The sequence below is a fragment of the Schistocerca americana genome, chromosome 7, assembly GCF_021461395.2.
Source record: "Schistocerca americana isolate TAMUIC-IGC-003095 chromosome 7, iqSchAmer2.1, whole genome shotgun sequence".
Classification (NCBI taxonomy): domain Eukaryota; kingdom Metazoa; phylum Arthropoda; class Insecta; order Orthoptera; family Acrididae; genus Schistocerca; species Schistocerca americana.
The window spans coordinates 227,988,397-228,007,331 of NC_060125.1; the positions used below are offsets into that span (position 1 = coordinate 227,988,397).

General features: G+C 46.1%; 1 protein-coding gene across 1 annotated transcript in view; it reads left to right on the forward strand.

Annotated features, from left to right (window-relative positions):
- The window catches only part of LOC124622853 (alpha-crystallin A chain-like), an 80,404-nt gene extending 62,584 nt beyond the window's left edge, over positions 1–17,820 (forward strand). The window contains exons 3-4 of the mRNA XM_047148645.1: positions 17,352–17,573; positions 17,662–17,820. Of these exons, the coding sequence (XP_047004601.1) occupies positions 17,352–17,573; positions 17,662–17,790 (351 nt within the window). The 3' untranslated portion in view covers positions 17,791–17,820. The remainder of the gene's footprint in view (positions 1–17,351; positions 17,574–17,661) is intronic.
- The last annotated feature ends 1,115 nt before the right edge of the window (positions 17,821–18,935 follow it).

Below are 18,935 nucleotides of genomic sequence, written 5' to 3' on the forward strand. Positions count from 1 at the left end.
CACGGTCATCTGCTGTCTTGTTTTTATCCCTTCTACCTGTTTCTTGCTTCTCTCTGTGGTTTTCTTTTCTTGTTTTGTCCGTTTTAGTGTTGGTTGTCCTTCTGTCGTTCTGTTGGTTCTTCCTTTCTCCTGTTATTGTGCTGTACATCTCCATTTTCTTCTTTCCCTTGTGTACTTCTTTTACCGGGAACAAGGGATCGATGACCTCGCAGTTTGGTCCCTTCCCCCCCTCTTTTAAAGTAAGCAACCAACCAACACATTTTCGATTGGCAAGTCAGGTGATCTGGAGTCCAAGGGCAAAAGACTGGCATCCTGTGGTACCAAGAAGGCACGTATTTGTGCAGCAACGTGTGGTTGTGCACTGTCTTGCAGAAAAACGGATTCTTGGATGTTGTGCAGAAAGGGTGTGGCTGCTGGCAGCGGGATGTAATTCACTTGGGTTACAGTGGTCATAGTGCCTTGGATTTTAAAAAAATGTTGAAATGTGTGTGAAATCTTATGGGACTTAACTGCTAAGGTCATCAGTCCCTAAGCTTACACACTGCTTAACCTAAATTATCCTAAGGACAAACACACACACCCATGCCCGAGGAAGGACTCGAACCTCCGCCGGGACCAGCCGCGCGGTCTGACTGCAGCGCCTTAGCCGGCCGAAGTGGCCGTGCGGTTAAAGGCGCTGCAGTCTGGAACCGCGAGACCGCTACGGTCGCAGGTTCGAATCCTGCCTCGGGCATGGATGTTTGTGATGTCCTTAGGTTAGTTAGGTTTAACTAGTTCTAAGTTCTAGGGGACTAATGACCTCAGCAGTTGAGTCCCATAGTGCTCAGAGCCATTTGAACCATTTTTTTGCAGCGCTTTAGACCGCTCGTGCCTTGGATAAGCACGAACTGTGATTTGTCGCCAGCTGCGGTGGCCGAGCGGTTCTAGGCGCTTCAGTCCGGAACCGCGCGACTGCTACGGTCGCAGATTCGTATCCTGCCTCGGGCATGGATGTGTGTGATGTCCTTAGGTTAGTTAGGTTTAATTTCTTCTAAGTTCTAGGGGACTGATGACCTCAGATGTTAAGTCCCATAGTGCTCAGAGCCATTTGAACCATTTTTTTGCAGCGCTTTAGACCGCTCGTGCCTTGGATAAGCACGAACTGTGATTTGTCGCCAGCTGCGGTGGCCGAGCGGTTCTAGGCGCTTCAGTCCGGAACCGCGCGACTGCTACGGTCGCAGGTTCGATTCCTGCCTCGGGCATGGATGTGTGTGATGTCCTTAGGTTAGTTAGGTTTAATTTCTTCTAAGTTCTAGGGCACTGATGACCTCAGATGTTAAGTCCCATAGTGCTCAGAGCCATTTGAACCATTTTTTTTGCAGCGCTTTAGACCGCTCGTGCCTTGGATAAGCACGAACTGTGATTTGTCGCCAGCTGCGGTGGCCGAGCGGTTCTAGGCGCTTCAGTCCGGAACCGCGCGACTGCTACGGTCGCAGGTTCGAATCCTGCCTCGGGCATGGATGTGTGTGATGTCCTTAGGTTAGTTAGGTTTAATTAGTTCTAAGTTCTAGGGGACTGATGACCTCAGATGTTAAGTCCCATAGTGCTCAGAGCCATTTGAACCATTTTTTTGCAGCGCTTTAGACCGCTCGTGCCTTGGATAAGCACGAACTGTGATTTGTCGCCAGCTGCGGTGGCCGAGCGGTTCTAGGCGCTTCAGTCCGGAACCGCGCGACTGCTACGGTCGCAGGTTCGAATCCTGCCTCGGGCATGGATGTGTGTGATGTCCTTAGGTAAGTTAGGTTTAATTTCTTCTAAGTTCTAGGGGACTGATGACCTCAGATGTTAAGTCCCATAGTGCTCAGAGCCATTTGAACCATTTTTTTGCAGCGCTTTAGACCGCTCGTGCCTTGGATAAGCACGAACTGTGATTTGTCGCCAGCTGCGGTGGCCGAGCGGTTCTAGGCGCTTCAGTCCGGAACCGCGCGACTGCTACGGTCGCAGGTTCGAATCCTGCCTCGGGCATGGATGTGTGTGATGTCCTTAGGTTAGTTAGGTTTAATTAGTTCTAAGTTCTAGGGGACTGATGACCTCAGATGTTAAGTCCCATAGTGCTCAGAGCCATTTGAACCATTTTTTTGCAGCGCTTTAGACCGCTCGTGCCTTGGGTAAGCACGAACTGTGATTTGTCGCCAGCTGCGGTGGCCGAGCGGTTCTAGGCGCTTCAGTCCGGAACCGCGCGACTGCTACAGTCGCAGGTTCGAATCCTGCCTCGGGCATGGATGTGTGTGATGTCCTTAGGTTAGTTAGGTTTAATTTCTTCTAAGTTCTAGGGGACTGATGACCTCAGATGTTAAGTCCCATAGTGCTCAGAGCCATTTGAACCATTTTTTTGCAGCGCTTTAGACCGCTCGTGCCTTGGATAAGCACGAACTGTGATTTGTCGCCAACTGCGGTGGCCGAGCGGTTCTAGGCGCTTCAGTCCGGAACCGCGCGACTGCTACGGTCGCAGGTTCGAATCCTGCCTCGGGCATGGATGTGTGTGATGTCCTTAGGTTAGTTAGGTTTAATTTCTTCTAAGTTCTAGGGGACTGATGACCTCAGATGTTAAGTCCCATAGTGCTCAGAGCCATTTGAACCATTTTTTTGCAGCGCTTTAGACCGCTCGTGCCTTGGATAAGCACGAACTGTGATTTGTCGCCAGCTGCGGTGGCCGAGCGGTTCTAGGCGCTTCAGTCCGGAACCGCGCGACTGCTACGGTCGCAGGTTCGAATCCTGCCTCGGGCATGGATGTGTGTGATGTCCTTAGGTTAGTTAGGTTTAATTTCTTCTAAGTTCTAGGGGACTGATGACCTCAGATGTTAAGTCCCATAGTGCTCAGAGCCATTTGAACCATTTTTTTGCAGCGCTTTAGACCGCTCGTGCCTTGGATAAGCACGAACTGTGATTTGTCGCCAGCTGCGGTGGCCGAGCGGTTCTAGGCGCTTCAGTCCGGAACCGCGCGACTGCTACAGTCGCAGGTTCGAATCCTGTCTCGGGCATGGATGTGTGTGATGTCCTTAGGTTAGTTAGGTTTAATTTCTTCTAAGTTCTAGGGGACTGATGACCTCAGATGTTAAGTCCCATAGTGCTCAGAGCCATTTGAACCATTTTTTTGCAGCGCTTTAGACCGCTCGTGCCTTGGATAAGCACGAACTGTGATTTGTCGCCAGCTGCGGTGGCCGAGCGGTTCTAGGCGCTTCAGTCCGGAACCGCGCGACTGCTACGGTCGCAGGTTCGAATCCTGCCTCGGGCATGGATGTGTGTGATGTCCTTAGGTTAGTTAGGTTTAATTAGTTCTAAGTTCTAGGGGACTGATGACCTCAGATGTTAAGTCCCATAGTGCTCAGAGCCATTTGAACCATTTTTTTGCAGCGCTTTAGACCGCTCGTGCCTTGGATAAGCACGAACTGTGATTTGTCGCCAGCGGCGGTGGCCGAGCGGTTCTAGGCGCTTCAGTCCGGAACCGCGCGACTGCTACGGTCGCAGGTTCGAATCCTGCCTCGGGCATGGATGTGTGTGATGTCCTTAGGTTAGTTAGGTTTAATTTCTTCTAAGTTCTAGGGGACTGATGACCTCAGATGTTAAGTCCCATAGTGCTCAGAGCCATTTGAACCATTTTTTTGCAGCGCTTTAGACCGCTCGTGCCTTGGATAAGCACGAACTGTGATTTGTCGCCAGCTGCGGTGGCCGAGCGGTTCTAGGCGCTTCAGTCCGGAACCGCGCGACTGCTACGGTCGCAGGTTCGAATCCTGCCTCGGGCATGGATGTGTGTGATGTCCTTAGGTTAGTTAGGTTTAATTTCTTCTAAGTTCTAGGGGACTGATGACCTCAGATGTTAAGTCCCATAGTGCTCAGAGCCATTTGAATCATTTTTTTGCAGCGGTTTAGACCGCTCGTGCCTTGGATAAGCACGAACTGTGATTTGTCGCCAGCTGCGGTGGCCGAGCGGTTCTAGGCGCTTCAGTCCGGAACCGCGCGACTGCTACGGTCGCAGGTTCGAATCCTGCCTCGGGCATGGATGTGTGTGATGTCCTTAGGTTAGTTAGGTTTAATTTCTTCTAAGTTCTAGGGGACTGATGACCTCAGATGTTAAGTCCCATAGTGCTCAGAGCCATTTGAACCATTTTTTTGCAGCGCTTTAGACCGCTCGTGCCTTGGATAAGCACGAACTGTGATTTGTCGCCAGCTGCGGTGGCCGAGCGGTTCTAGGCGCTTCAGTCCGGAACCGCGCGACTGCTACGGTCGCAGGTTCGAATCCTGCCTCGGGCATGGATGTGTGTGATGTCCTTAGGTTAGTTAGGTTTAATTTCTTCTAAGTTCTAGGGGACTGATGACCTCAGATGTTAAGTCCCATAGTGCTCAGAGCCATTTGAACCATTTTTTTGCAGCGCTTTAGACCGCTCGTGCCTTGGATAAGCACGAACTGTGATTTGTCGCCAGCGGCGGTGGCCGAGCGGTTCTAGGCGCTTCAGTCCGGAACCGCGCGACTGCTACGGTCGCAGGTTCGAATCCTGCCTCGGGCATGGATGTGTGTGATGTCCTTAGGTTAGTTAGGTTTAATTTCTTCTAAGTTCTAGGGGACTGATGACCTCAGATGTTAAGTCCCATAGTGCTCAGAGCCATTTGAACCATTTTTTTGCAGCGCTTTAGACCGCTCGTGCCTTGGATAAGCACGAACTGTGATTTGTCGCCAGCTGCGGTGGCCGAGCGGTTCTAGGCGCTTCAGTCCGGAACCGCGCGACTGCTACGGTCGCAGGTTCGAATCCTGCCTCGGGCATGGATGTGTGTGATGTCCTTAGGTTAGTTAGGTTTAATTTCTTCTAAGTTCTAGGGGACTGATGTCCTCAGATGCTAAGTCCCATAGTGCTCAGAGCCATTTGAACCATTTTTTTGCAGCGCTTTAGACCGCTCGTGCCTTGGATAAGCACGAACTGTGATTTGTCGCCAGCTGCGGTGGCCGAGCGGTTCTAGGCGCTTCAGTCCGGAACCGCGCGACTGCTACGGTCGGAGGTTCGAATCCTGCCTCGGGCATGGATGTGTGTGATGTCCTTAGGTTAGTTAGGTTTAATTTCTTCTAAGTTCTAGGGGACTGATGACCTCAGATGTTAAGTCCCATAGTGCTCAGAGCCATTTGAATCATTTTTTTGCAGCGGTTTAGACCGCTCGTGCCTTGGATAAGCACGAACTGTGATTTGTCGCCAGCTGCGGTGGCCGAGCGGTTCTAGGCGCTTCAGTCCGGAACCGCGCGACTGCTACGGTCGCAGGTTCGAATCCTGCCTCGGGCATGGATGTGTGTGATGTCCTTAGGTTAGTTAGGTTTAATTAGTTCTAAGTTCTAGGGAACTGATGACCTCAGATGTTAAGTCCCATAGTGCTCAGAGCCATTTGAACCATTTTTTTGCAGCGCTTTAGACCGCTCGTGCCTTGGATAAGCACGAACTGTGATTTGTCGCCAGCTGCGGTGGCCGAGCGGTTCTAGGCGCTTCAGTCCGGAACCGCGCGACTGCTACGGTCGCAGGTTCGAATCCTGCCTCGGGCATGGATGTGTGTGATGTCCTTAGGTTAGTTAGGTTTAATTTCTTCTAAGTTCTAGGGGACTGATGACCTCAGATGTTAAGTCCCATAGTGCTCAGAGCCATTTGAACCATTTTTTTGCAGCGCTTTAGACCGCTCGTGCCTTGGATAAGCACGAACTGTGATTTGTCGCCAGCTGCGGTGGCCGAGCGGTTCTAGGCGCTTCAGTCCGGAACCGCGCGACTGCTACGGTCGCAGGTTCGAATCCTGCCTCGGGCATGGATGTGTGTGATGTCCTTAGGTTAGTTAGGTTTAATTAGTTCTAAGTTCTAGGGGACTGATGACCTCAGATGTTAAGTCCCATAGTGCTCAGAGCCATTTGAACCATTTTTTTGCAGCGCTTTAGACCGCTCGTGCCTTGGATAAGCACGAACTGTGATTTGTCGCCAGCTGCGGTGGCCGAGCGGTTCTAGGCGCTTCAGTCCGGAACCGCGCGACTGCTACGGTCGCAGGTTCGAATCCTGCCTCGGGCATGGATGTGTGTGATGTCCTTAGGTTAGTTAGGTTTAATTTCTTCTAAGTTCTAGGGGACTGATGACCTCAGATGTTAAGTCCCATAGTGCTCAGAGCCATTTGAACCATTTTTTTGCAGCGCTTTAGACCGCTCGTGCCTTGGATAAGCACGAACTGTGATTTGTCGCCAGCTGCGGTGGCCGAGCGGTTCTAGGCGCTTCAGTCCGGAACCGCGCGACTGCTACGGTCGCAGGTTCGAATCCTGCCTCGGGCATGGATGTGTGTGATGTCCTTAGGTTAGTTAGGTTTAATTTCTTCTAAGTTCTAGGGGACTGATGACCTCAGATGTTAAGTCCCATAGTGCTCAGAGCCATTTGAACCATTTTTTTGCAGCGCTTTAGACCGCTCGTGCCTTGGATAAGCACGAACTGTGATTTGTCGCCAGCTGCGGTGGCCGAGCGGTTCTAGGCGCTTCAGTCCGGAACCGCGCGACTGCTACGGTCGCAGGTTCGAATCCTGCCTCGGGCATGGATGTGTGTGATGTCCTTAGGTTAGTTAGGTTTAATTAGTTCTAAGTTCTAGGGGACTGATGACCTCAGATGTTAAGTCCCATAGTGCTCAGAGCCATTTGAACCATATTTTTTTGTCCGGCTAGCACCCCACCACGCACGACTTGCAGCACATAAGACATTCAGAGCTTTGTCTGTTTTCGCAACAGTATGAATAATGTGTTCTTACAATGAAATGAATACCCCTAGCTGCATACAGGCGTTGATATAAGTCAACGGCGACAGTTGAAAATGTGTGCCCCGACCAGGACTCGAACCCAGCATCTCCTGCTTACATGGTAGACGCTGTATTCACCCGAGCCACAGAGGGCACAGAGGATAGTGCGACTCGAGGGACTTATCTCTGGCACGCCTCCCGTAAGACCCACATTCCCAACTTATTATCCCACAGTGCTCAGAGCCATTTTTTTGTGATTTCTCGTACCCAGTAACACCCCACGCCATAAGGCTTTGAGCTGGCGCTGTATGTTTTATGTGAACAGCCACTGTGATACCGCTCCCCCTGTCTGCAACGAACCAAAATGTGGCCATCATTTTCAGACAAAAATAACCTGGATTCGCCCGAAGACACTACCTGATGCCATTACTGTCCACAGTGACGCCGTTCCGTACACCACTGTCGACTAGCAAGTTACTGCACATCCGTCAAAGGTAGGGGAGAAGTGGACTACGCGCACGTAACTCATGCCGTAACAACTGGCGACGGACTGTCACCCCTGATAGTGTGCGATGTGTTACACTGTTCCACTGTTGCGCCAGAGCCGAGGCCGCGACCTAAGATGATTTCATTGTCATCAGTACAGATATATTGGTAAATATTGTCAACAATTTGGGTATCACGTCTGAAACAACGTGGAAGCAAACCAATAATAGGAGGCAGACAAAATATCCTCAAATTCTGTAACACTGCCAGCAAAACGAAACACATTGGCATAAAACGTCATTCTACAAATGAATTAAGTGAAATCATGTTGGACACTGTTAAGTTTTTACGTGCGACGTACACCATTCTCCGAGGGAACGAAAGAAAGTGTGGATTCTGGCCCGTGGAGCAACAGAACACATATTAGAAATTCGTCACTTTGACCGAACGCGAAGAGTCAGCAAAACTAGCTAGTGGTGGATGTTTGCGAAGTATTGGTTTCGGTATAGGGCGCTTATACTAGTCAGAAGACTCTGGAGAGCAACGATTTACACAATACTTTGCAAATTCCAGACATCACGTGTAATTTGATACGTGTGTCAGGCGACCGATAAAGAAGTGATGGTACCGTTAACGTGAGATGAAACTAGAATCGTGAAACAAAGCGGGGAAATGGTCGCGAAGCTTCAAAACAATTTGTAATACATTGGTAAAGACAATCCAGTATTTCAATGCATGGACGTGGCTCTGTTGCAAATCTTAACAGCTAGTCGGCAAACAGTTTTATGGCACCGAAGGCGAGGCCACATTCACGTTGATAAAACTAAGAAATAGATCAAATGTAGTGGAACAACACTCTAAGCTTCCGATGACCGGATAAGTCGGTTGAACAGTATGTGCTGTGAAGGCGAGATGAAACCCAAATCTGGCCCACAAACGGCGGAGCGACCTCTGTTGTCACATTCATTAATCATTACTCGAGATACGCTGTAATATATTTACTAAAAGTCAGAAGTGTTTGTCATTCAACGAATACAAAGCGTGTGCGGAAAATTTCCAACAGAAAAGAAAGAGAATGCCATGTCCGGACAATAATGGTGAATACATGATTAAATAATTCGAAGGATATCCGCGAAGAGACGGCATTTGGATGCAGTTGTCCATCCCTGGCACACCTCAACAAAACGGTGTTGCAGAACAGTTCAACCAAACCCTTTCAAACACTGCGATGTATGCTTTTGGAAAGTGGAATTTCACGACGTTTCTGGAGCGAAGCAACACCAACTGCAAATTACTTGAGCAATAATTTTCGACTACAGCAAATGATTGAGGAAGTCCAGGCAAACGATGGCTTGGGCGAGAACCGAACATTAATCACCGCGATTGTTCGGATGTCGTGCATGGGCAAAAACGAAAACCCGACGTGGCTAATTTGAACCAAAAGGACAACTTCATGTAATGTTTTGACATTCAGAAATCATAAAATCCTTGTGGAATCCGGAAACAGCAGCATAACGATTGCCAGAAAAAGATGTTCAAATGTGTGTGAAATCTTACGGGACTTAACTGCTAAAGTCATAGGTCCCTAAGCTTACACACTACTTAACCTAAATTATCCTACGGACAAACACACACACCCATGCCCGAGGGAGGACTCGAACCTCCGCTGGGTCAGCCGCCCAGTCCATGACTGCAGCGCATGAGACCGCTCGGCTAATCCCGCGCGGATAACGATTGCCAGAGATTTCGTTTTCGATTTCTGCAAAATTGAAAAAAAAAAATTACAAAATGGAGGGGGGATGAGAGTACTGAGAGCGATTATTTTCAACAGCTGATAACCGTGAACTTTCAATAAACGAAAACTACATGAAAACGTGTGTGTAGTTGAAAAGAAATCCACAAAGCGTACAGGACGCTATGTCAGCTGACGATGAAAACGAATGCCAAGAAACAATGTCAGAATAACTGGAAAACCTAATAAGAAACCAAACCTGGACACTTGTACCACATACTGACAACACAAAGACGATACGAACGAAAAGGTTTTTCAGGCGGAACTACGGTAAAAATGGAAGGATTGCCAGACATAAAGAGGTTTGGTAATGAAGAAACAGGACTCATTCTCCAGGTTTCTATTGAAAAAACTTACACAGCTGAAATGTTGTCCTCTTCAATGTAGGCCTCTCCTCGATCCTTGCGAATTTGCCACTACTGGATGCAGTGATGCAAGTGTCTTTCTATTATGCTGTTGAGGAAGCTCGTCGCTTTTTCTTCACTGCATCCACGGACTCGAATCTGGTTCCTTTGAGCGCGGACTTGAGTTTTTGGAATAGAAGGAGTCACATGCTCAAAGGTCATCAAATGTTTCATCACTGGAATGTTTTTTGCCAAAAATCTCTTCACAGATATCGCCTATACGCGCGTGTTGTCCTAACGAAGAATGCATGAGCGATTCTCGTACTGATCTGGCCTCCTTCGTCACACACGTTCACGGGGGTCTTCATAACGGCTACATAATGAGCTCGGTTGACAGTCTGACCTTCAGGCAACCAGTCAATGTAGACAGCCCCTCGTATATGGAATAAAACAATCATCATTCCTTTGAATTTTGATTTGCTCAAGCGTGCCTTCTTCTTTCTAGGGGACTGAGGGCTCTTCCGATACATGGATTGTCGTTTAGTGTCTGGGTCGTTTTGGAATATCCATGTTTCATCACACGTAATTACTTAGCTGAGCTAATCACGGTCATTTTCAATGTTTTCAAGAGCATCAGCACACCAGTCCACTCGATGTTGCATTTGCTCTTTTGTGAGGATTCTTGGCACCAATTTAGTACAAACCTTTGTCATGCCCAGATCGTCGTCCAAAATCTGTTTCCTCATTGATGCAGGAAAGTTCTGAAACTGCCCGAATGCTCAGCCGGCGGTCTTCATGAACAGTTCTGCTGACCTTCTCCACATTTTCTTCAATTTTCGAAGTGGAAGGATGGTCCGATTTCGGATCATCTTCGATGTCTTCCCTACCACCCTTCAACCTCTTAATCCACTCGTAAACTTGCTTACGAGATATACTCATCACCATAAACTTGTTTCTGCAAATAGTATGTGGCGGATTTTCCAAGTTATGTGAGGAATTTTGTTAACACGTTGTGCCACTTTCGAAAGTAGCATAATACTGATGGAGCTCAGATACACGACCCGTTTCTAAGAAGGCTCACAGCCAATACGAACCACCACAACGGCATGATACTTTGTACGCGTGTCAGGGAGAATTCCAAGGTTCAAATAATTTACGGGTTTGCTGCCGGGTGACGTCGTCGACCACCGCCGATATTTCGGCAGGAGCGCACCCTGCCATTCTCAAGGCACAACTGTAAGGAGGAAGCAATGTGCATGGGAATTTAATACCTCGGTTCACAGAGGACAAACAAGGAAGATACCACACAGAACAAGTAACCGCAAAGTCAACACACAACCAATGATAACCAGCATCAAAAATATCGATAGTGACTATTAATCAACAGGTGAGGTAGCCCTAATTCTGTCCCTCTGTTTTTTGATGAGAGACACAGACGGATTCCAAGCAGCATTTAGACAAAATCCACCATCTCTGTTTATAAGGTTGCTTGGTAGTCTGATTTCAACAGCTTCCTTAATGACACTATCCCAATAGCTGGACGTGCAAGCCAGAATCTCCGTTTTGTTGTATTCCATAGGATGATCGGTGTCAAGGCAATGTTCTGCAATAGCGGAGTTGCTCGGCTGTTGTAAGCGTGTGTGACGCTTATGTTCAACACACCGGTCTTCCACAGTCCTGATTGACCAATATATGACATGCCACAACAGCAAGGAATACGATAGACATCAGCCTTGCGCTATCAAGTCTTCTGTGCAACGGGTGAGTGACGATAGCAACGAAGTGGCACCTAAGTTTACGGCAATTTTGCCTTACGCAGGAAGCGTTTGTGACAGGATTGGCCGTATTTTGCGGAAATATGATGTTAAACGTGTTTTTCGACCACCTTCTAAGATTAAGGCCCTGTTGGCGTCCGTAATAGATGATCTTGGTTGCGTAAGGCTGGTTTCTATCGTATTCCTTGCAGTTGTGGCATGTCATATATTGGTCAGACAATCAGGACTGTGGAAGTCCGGTGTATTGAACATAAGCGTCACACACGCTTACAACAGCCGAGCAACTCCGCTATTGCAGAACATTGCCTTGACACCGGTCATCCTATAGAAAACAACAACACGGAGATTCTGGCTTGCACGTCCAGCTATTGGGATAGTGTCATTAAGGAAGCTGTTGAAATCAAACTATCAAGCAACCTTATAAACAGAGATGGTGGATTCTGTCTGAATGCTGCTTGGAATCCGGCTATATCTCTCATCAAAAAACAGAGGGACAGAATTAGGGCTGCCTCACCTGTTGATTAATAGTCACTATCGATATTTTTGGTGTTGGTTATCTTTGGTTGTGTGTTGACTTTGCGGTTACTTGTTCTGTGTGGTATCTTCCTTGTTTCTCCTCTGTGAACCGAGGTTTTAAATTCCCTTGCACATTGCTATCTCCTTGCAGTTGTGCCTTGAGAATGGCAGGGTGCGCTCCTGCCGAAATATCGGCGGTGGTCGACGACGTCACCCGGTAGCAAACCCGTAAATTATTTGAACATTCAATTCGCCGGGAAAAGTTAAGGTCTCAAATGCCAAGGTTATTCCCCCACTTTCCTCTTTGTCATCGACGAAGCCGGAAATGCGCACAACAAGCAGTACCAGTCCGGTTTCTTCATTGCCACACCTCGTAGAGCACGAGTGGTAGCTGTAAGTAAAGAGCAAAAACCACGAATTGATTTCGACAACCGTTACAGCCAAGTTGTGGAAATGAAAACCATGCAACTACCTGTGGGAATAGCAGTTGAAAGAGAATGGGAAAGACACAGTTTAGATGTTGTTGCAGCGTTTGATGTTGGAAGAAAATGAAGTCTATGTGGGACCTCCCAATGGTTTCACAGATGCCACTAACAGACTACAAAGAAAATTCAGGGGCATACCAGATAAAGAGGAACTGAACAATGGCGAGTGAACCGGCAGAAAAGTGCATCTACGGGTTGCATCAATTCGGCAGAGGAAGAAATGAAACATTCAGCGAGTTCCTGTTCAAACTAAGGATCCCGTGATCAGCAACTGACCTATGTTTTTACTGTGACCTATAGCGTGAACTCACAGTAACTGCGTATGTGATTGATAAAATGTTGTATGGGGGCGAAAAGTGAAATAAAGAAAATGAAAAATATCTTAAGCACTGACTTTAAAGTCAAAGACCTTGGAATAGCGCGGCATGTGCAGTCAGTTAAGAAGATGGAACCCACATTTTAGGCCAAACAGCATATCCAAATGGAACCTTAAAGGAATTATAAATGGAAGACTGTAAATCCACTCATTAGGAATGTAAAGCTACACATTACGACAGATGAAGACAAGCTCAACGAACACTATGCATAAAAATAAAAGACTACAGTGGACGTCTTTTACACTCGGCAACGGGTACATGCCCAGATTTATCATAGTCAACGACTTTAAGCCAGTTCAGCGGCATTCAGAGTGAGACTCAATGCCCTACTGTCAAGCGTAAACTATGTTATTTGCGAGGTGTAATAAATGATGCCTTTGGTTACCGCAGCACTGGTAATAAAATGGAAATGTACACTCTTAAGACAAAAAAAGACACACCACGAAGCAATTATCCAAATGGGAAGCAATTATCCAAATGGGGCGGAAAGTGTTAGAGATGTGATGTACAAGTACACACAAACAAATGAGTAAAATTTAAAAAAAAATTGATGATCTATTAAAGATAAGACTTCACGAATTGACCAAGTCAAAGCATTGGTCCAACTCTAGTCCTTACGCAAGCAATTATTCGGCATGGCACTGATTGAAAAAGAGTTGTTGGCTGTCCTCCTGAAGGATAACGTGCCAGATTCTGTCCAGTTTCCGTGTTCGGCCTGGAATATCATTGGCTGGAATAGAATTGTCTTCAGTGATAAGTCCTTCTGCGAAGTGAACCCGATGGCCAGTGAAGACGTGTCTGGAGGCGCCCTGGACATCAGTGGGGTACTAAACTGACTGTCGCTCGCTATACGGCCCGTCATCCAGCACTCATGATCTAGGATGCCAATTCATTTTGCAGCAGATCAACTTTGGTCGTCATCCGTTGCGTGCTTACAACGGACCGGTACGTCTTGGCACGCTGAGAGTTTCTATTGTTTGTCTGCGTTGTTGCCAAACACTATTTTGCCCAGCAACGTCGCCGGATCTCTCCCCAGTTGAGAACGTTTGGAGAACTATGGACACGGTCCTCCAACCATCTCGGGATTTTGCCGATCTAACACGTTAATTGGATATTATTTGGCACGATATCCTTCAGGAAGACATCAAACAACTGCATCAGTGAATACCAAGCCGGGTAGCTGCTTGCTTAGGGGCCAGAGGTGGACCAACGCGTTATGTGCTTACTCAATTTGAGCAGATATCTTGGATAAATCATCCAGTTTTTCTGAAACTTATTTGTTTGTACATATACATCACATCTCCCAATTTCTGTCCCATTCGGATAATTCCTTCGTGGTGCGAAGTTTTTTTTCGTAGTGTATATCGATGCAGACTGGGGAGCTAATCTAAGTCGCTCTGAACCCTCTCATGGATATCTCACAGTTTCTGAGAGTCTTCGGAAAGAACAAAGCATGTGAATCTAAAGATTTTCGTTGTACAAGACGAGATGGAAGCGAAAGACCCAAGTTTGGAATATACACTGACGAGCCAAAGGAAATTGTACACCTGCCTAATATCGTGTAAGGCCCACACGAGAACGCAGAGGCATGACGTGGCATGGTCTCGACGAATGTCTGAAGTAGTGCTGGAGGGAACTGACACCATGAATCCTGCAGGGCTGTCCATAAATCCGTAAGAGTACGAGGGGGTGGAGATCTCTTCTGAATAGCACGTTGCAAGGCATCCCATATATGCTCAAAAATGATCGTGTCTAGGGAGACTGGTGGCCAGCGGAAGTGTTTAAACTCAGAAGAGTGTTCCTGGAGTCACTCTGTCGCAATTCTGAACGTGTGGGGTGTCGCATTGTCCTGCTGGAATTGCCGAAGTCCATTGGAATGCACAATGGACATGAAAGGATTGAGGTGATCAGACAGGATGCTTACGTACGTGTCACCTGTTAGAGTCGTATCTAGACTTATCAGGGTCCCATATCACTCCAACTGCACACGCCCCACACCACTGTAGAGTCGCCATCAGCTTCAATAGTCACGCAGGGTTCATGGATTCATGAGGTTGTCTCCATACCCGTACGCGTGCATCACCTCCATACAATTTGAAACGAGAGTCATCCGACTAGGAAACATGTTTCCAGTCATCAACAGTCCAAAGTCGGTGTTGACCCAGGCAAGGTGTAAAGCTTTGTGTCGTGCAGTCATCAAGGGTACACGAGTGGGCCTTCGGCTCCGAAAGCTCACATCCATGATGTTTTATTGAACGGTTCGCAGGCTGATACTTGTTGACGGCCCAGCATTGAAATCTACAGCAATTTGTGGACGGTTTGCACTTCTGTCACGTTGAACGATTCTCTTCAGTCATCGTCGGTCCCGTTCTTGCAGGATCTTTTTCCGGTCGCAATGAGGTCGAAGATTTGATGTTTTACCAGATCCCTGATGTTCACGGTACACTCGGGAAATGATCGTACCGGATAATCCCCACTTCATCGCTACCTCGGAGATGCTGTGTCCCATCGCTCGTGCGCCGACTATAACACCACGTTCAAACTCACTTAAACCTTGATAACCTCCCATCGTAGCAGCAGTAACCGATCTAACAACTGCGCCAAACACTTGTTGTCTTATAAAGGCGTTGCCGACCGCAGCGCCGTATTCTGTCTGTTTACATATCTCTGTATTTGAATCCGCATGTCTATACCAGTTTCTTTGGCGCTTCAGTGTATTTGCAAGTGAGAAGTGTCACTGACTGTGGCAAGGACCCTGCGGTGGAGAGGGTTCGGTGATGTGTGGTTCGTTGATATGGAATATCTTTCTTGTTGTGAATTCTGAAGTATCTTTTGTTGTCTCCTCATTATGGTGTATTGTAAAAGGAGATCTGCATATATGTCAGGGGTAAATGGGTTATTTCATTTGCGATCTGTTGTGCGTTTGTGTGCGTTCTCTGCCGTTTTTAGAAAGAAGATTCACACTTCTGTTCCTTATCTTTCGTGATAAATTTCCAGTATTCCCTTATCCGAATGACCGGATCCTTACAATAAATTAATAAAATAATACAAAGATTGATGGACAGTTATATATATATATACATATATATATATATATATATATATATATATATATATATATATATGGAAATTATGTATTATTAATTAAAATGTTAATTTTTATTAATAACACACATTGTTTTGAAAAGCCCTGTATTTTAGTTCGTTGACGCAGTTACACAGTCCATTGTCTGTAAATGTTTTACCATTTAATTTCTTGTCATCCTTGTAAGGTCTCTTACATAGCTGCTCCTTTCAACAACTGTTCCCGTGTTAGCCGTAATGGAGGCAAGTCGGACACAATCTTTTCTTGGTTCAGAACTGGCTTGCATTGATAAGGAGCTCGATAGCTAATTAATTCTCTGACATTGTGATTATTGGTTGTGGTACTGTTGGCTAAGAGTTTCTTAAGAAATACGTAGGTTGGAACTTAAAATAGTGGCAACACTATGCACTATGCAATGGAATCTACTATTGTCGCTGCCTTACCTTCGAGCAAATGGACTCGACCGTCCCACGTCACTGGCGCGCGCACAATCAAGGGAAACAGAGTCACTTGTGAGCTAGCGGTCTAATGCAAAGGTGTCACTATGTTTCCGAAACAGGAACAACGGAGTTGGATCAAGATTGAACGTGCCAGAGGTCGTACAGCACGACAGTGTCATCGAGGTCTTCAAGAGGCATGCAGGGAATCGACATTGCCTTACAGAACGGTGGCACGTTGGGTAAAACCCTTCAACCAAGGTCGGCAAACTGTGGCAGACATGCATCGGGCAGGTCGTCCGAGCATATCTGAAGATGTGTATGCTGTTGCTGCGTTGGTGGTCGCTGCTCAGACGAACTTGGAGCGCTATGAGCGCGAAGGAGAGGCTTTCTTATGCCGTATCGTAACACTGGATGAGACATGGGCCACATCGTACGAGCCAAAACTGAAACGCCAATCCAATGAATGGCGTCATTATGGGTCGCCGCGAAAGTCGAAAGTGCGTCAGAGCCCCAGTATGGTGAAAATTATGGTGGTTATAGTGTACGACTGTGGTGGTGTTATCCTAACGCATTACGTTCCTCCACGGCAGACCGTCAATGCTCAGTATTACTGTTCGTTTTTGGAGCATCGCCTGCGACCTGCTTTGCGAAAGAAGCGGAGACACTTTCTGCGCTACCCACCCATCAATTTGCACGACAATGCGCGGACGCATACAGCTCAAGCTGTGGCTGCTCTGTTCGGTCGATGGGACTGGGAAATACTGTACCATCCACCATACTACCCGGACTTAAGTCCTTGTGACTTTGATTTGATTCCGAAGATGAAGGAACCCCTTGGTGGCACTCGCTTCAGAACTGTTCCAGAGATTCGACAGGCAGTAGACCGCTCCATTCGCACCATCAGCAGAACAGGCTCTGCTAACGGTATACTACGACTTCCACATCGCTGGCAACGGGTTCTACACAACGCTGGTGACCAATTTGAAGCACAGTAACAGGTGCAAACATGTAACTGTATCGGTTGTGAATAAGTAGTTGCCACTATTTAAGTTCCAACCCTCGTAATAGTATTTGATATTGCTTGAAACTTTAATGTGATGCAGTGTAAAGATCATAATTGTGCAAGAAGACCTTAGTGGCACTAAGGTAAAAAAGGTTAAGCTTAGATTTAAAAAAATACTGTTAAATGGACAGATAATCTAATTACATCCCCTTAAAACATCCCCTTATAGCATGATTACATCATGCATAAAATGAAGAATTTTAAATTATTTTAGGTCAGTCTTGATGTGCAACAATTCAGACCTGATGAGATATCTGTGAAAAAGATTGATGACTTCGTCGTTGTCGAGGGAAAACATGACGAGCGAAAGGATGGACATGGTTACGTTTCTCGTCAATTTACCCGGCGTTACAGGTTACCAGACGACATAGAAGTTGACCAAATGGTGTCAAAACTGTCGGCAGATGGTGTGCTTACAATAACAGCACCGAAGAAGGTAAGTCTGGATAAAGAATTCTATAATTACTTTCCGACTTATGAATGAAATTTGCCAATATTTTATTATTCTTTTCTAATTTTTCAAGACATTGCCGCCTTCTGAATCAAGGGAGCGTATTGTTCCCATCGTACACACAAATCAGCCAGCTGTTGCACAGAGTGCTCCTTCTAGGGAATCTGGAGATAATGAGATACAAGAAACCATTGTGCAGTAATTTCTTAATGTTAATTCCTAACATGAAATTAGTGGGTATTAAAGTTTCTGTAACTGCTTAGTATTTGTTACCATATAATTTTTCTTTTTTTGGCATCGCTGTTTTAAGACTAATCTGTAGTTCAGTGCAAATGCTTGTGTTAAGACTTATGTAGTGAGATACTAATAAATCTTAGTACGTCGAATTGGTTCCTTATGAACTTACTGCTCCCAACACCCATTAAAAAGGAACAGACAAAACTTTTCAGTATTGAAAATAAATGAATTCAGCGAAATTGTGCAGAATAAAATGACTATCATTGTTAGAAAAAAAGTGAATAAAACATGGTTAAAGGCAATGTGTTACTGTGATCATTCATCTGTGACAAAAGTTCCTGAAAAATTCACCAGTCTTCATGGGATGGAAATGTCAGTTGCACATCTTGAAACGTAGTTTATGTACGTTGATGTTTGGCTTAAGAGAATAGGATCAGCGTTGTCTCACTAAAGTATCCTTTTACCATTCCCTTTAAGACTTAACTTAAGCATATGTTTTTGTATCTAGAGTTTGTATCTAGAGTTGTACCGAAAAATGATTTTCCTATTACTGGAAAGTATTGTCTTCAGAAATTATGTGCCACGTTGATTTCTACACATAAAAAAGTAGAACACCTTAAAGAATGTCATGACCAAGAAAAGCTGCAGCTGCTTCAACAAAAAATGTTGTCGGCCAGTTAAGATAACACAGATCTGTCATGACCAAGAAAAGCTGCAGCTGCTTCAACAAAAATGTTGGTCGGCCAGTTAGGATAACACAGATCAGGTCCTTGGATAACAATGGAAAAGCATGAACGATATTTAATTAACTTGATTAATAAAGCAAGCAAAATGTGATAAATCTAGCATTAGTTTACTTGCATTGCATTAGTTTACTTTCACTAACAAAATTATACGTTGTTCATGCTGTTGACAATCTGTGTGATCAAAACTGAGAGTGAAGAACACTTTATTCAGGTAATAGCTTAGTTTGATGATAGTTACCTTGAAATATTTACTTCAGGTCACCATCTGTATGCAATTTACACTATACCAGTAAAGTACATGCACATTAACGCCAAATCAGTTCACCTTGGCCACAAACGGGTGCCTGACAGTGGTCTTGAAAGA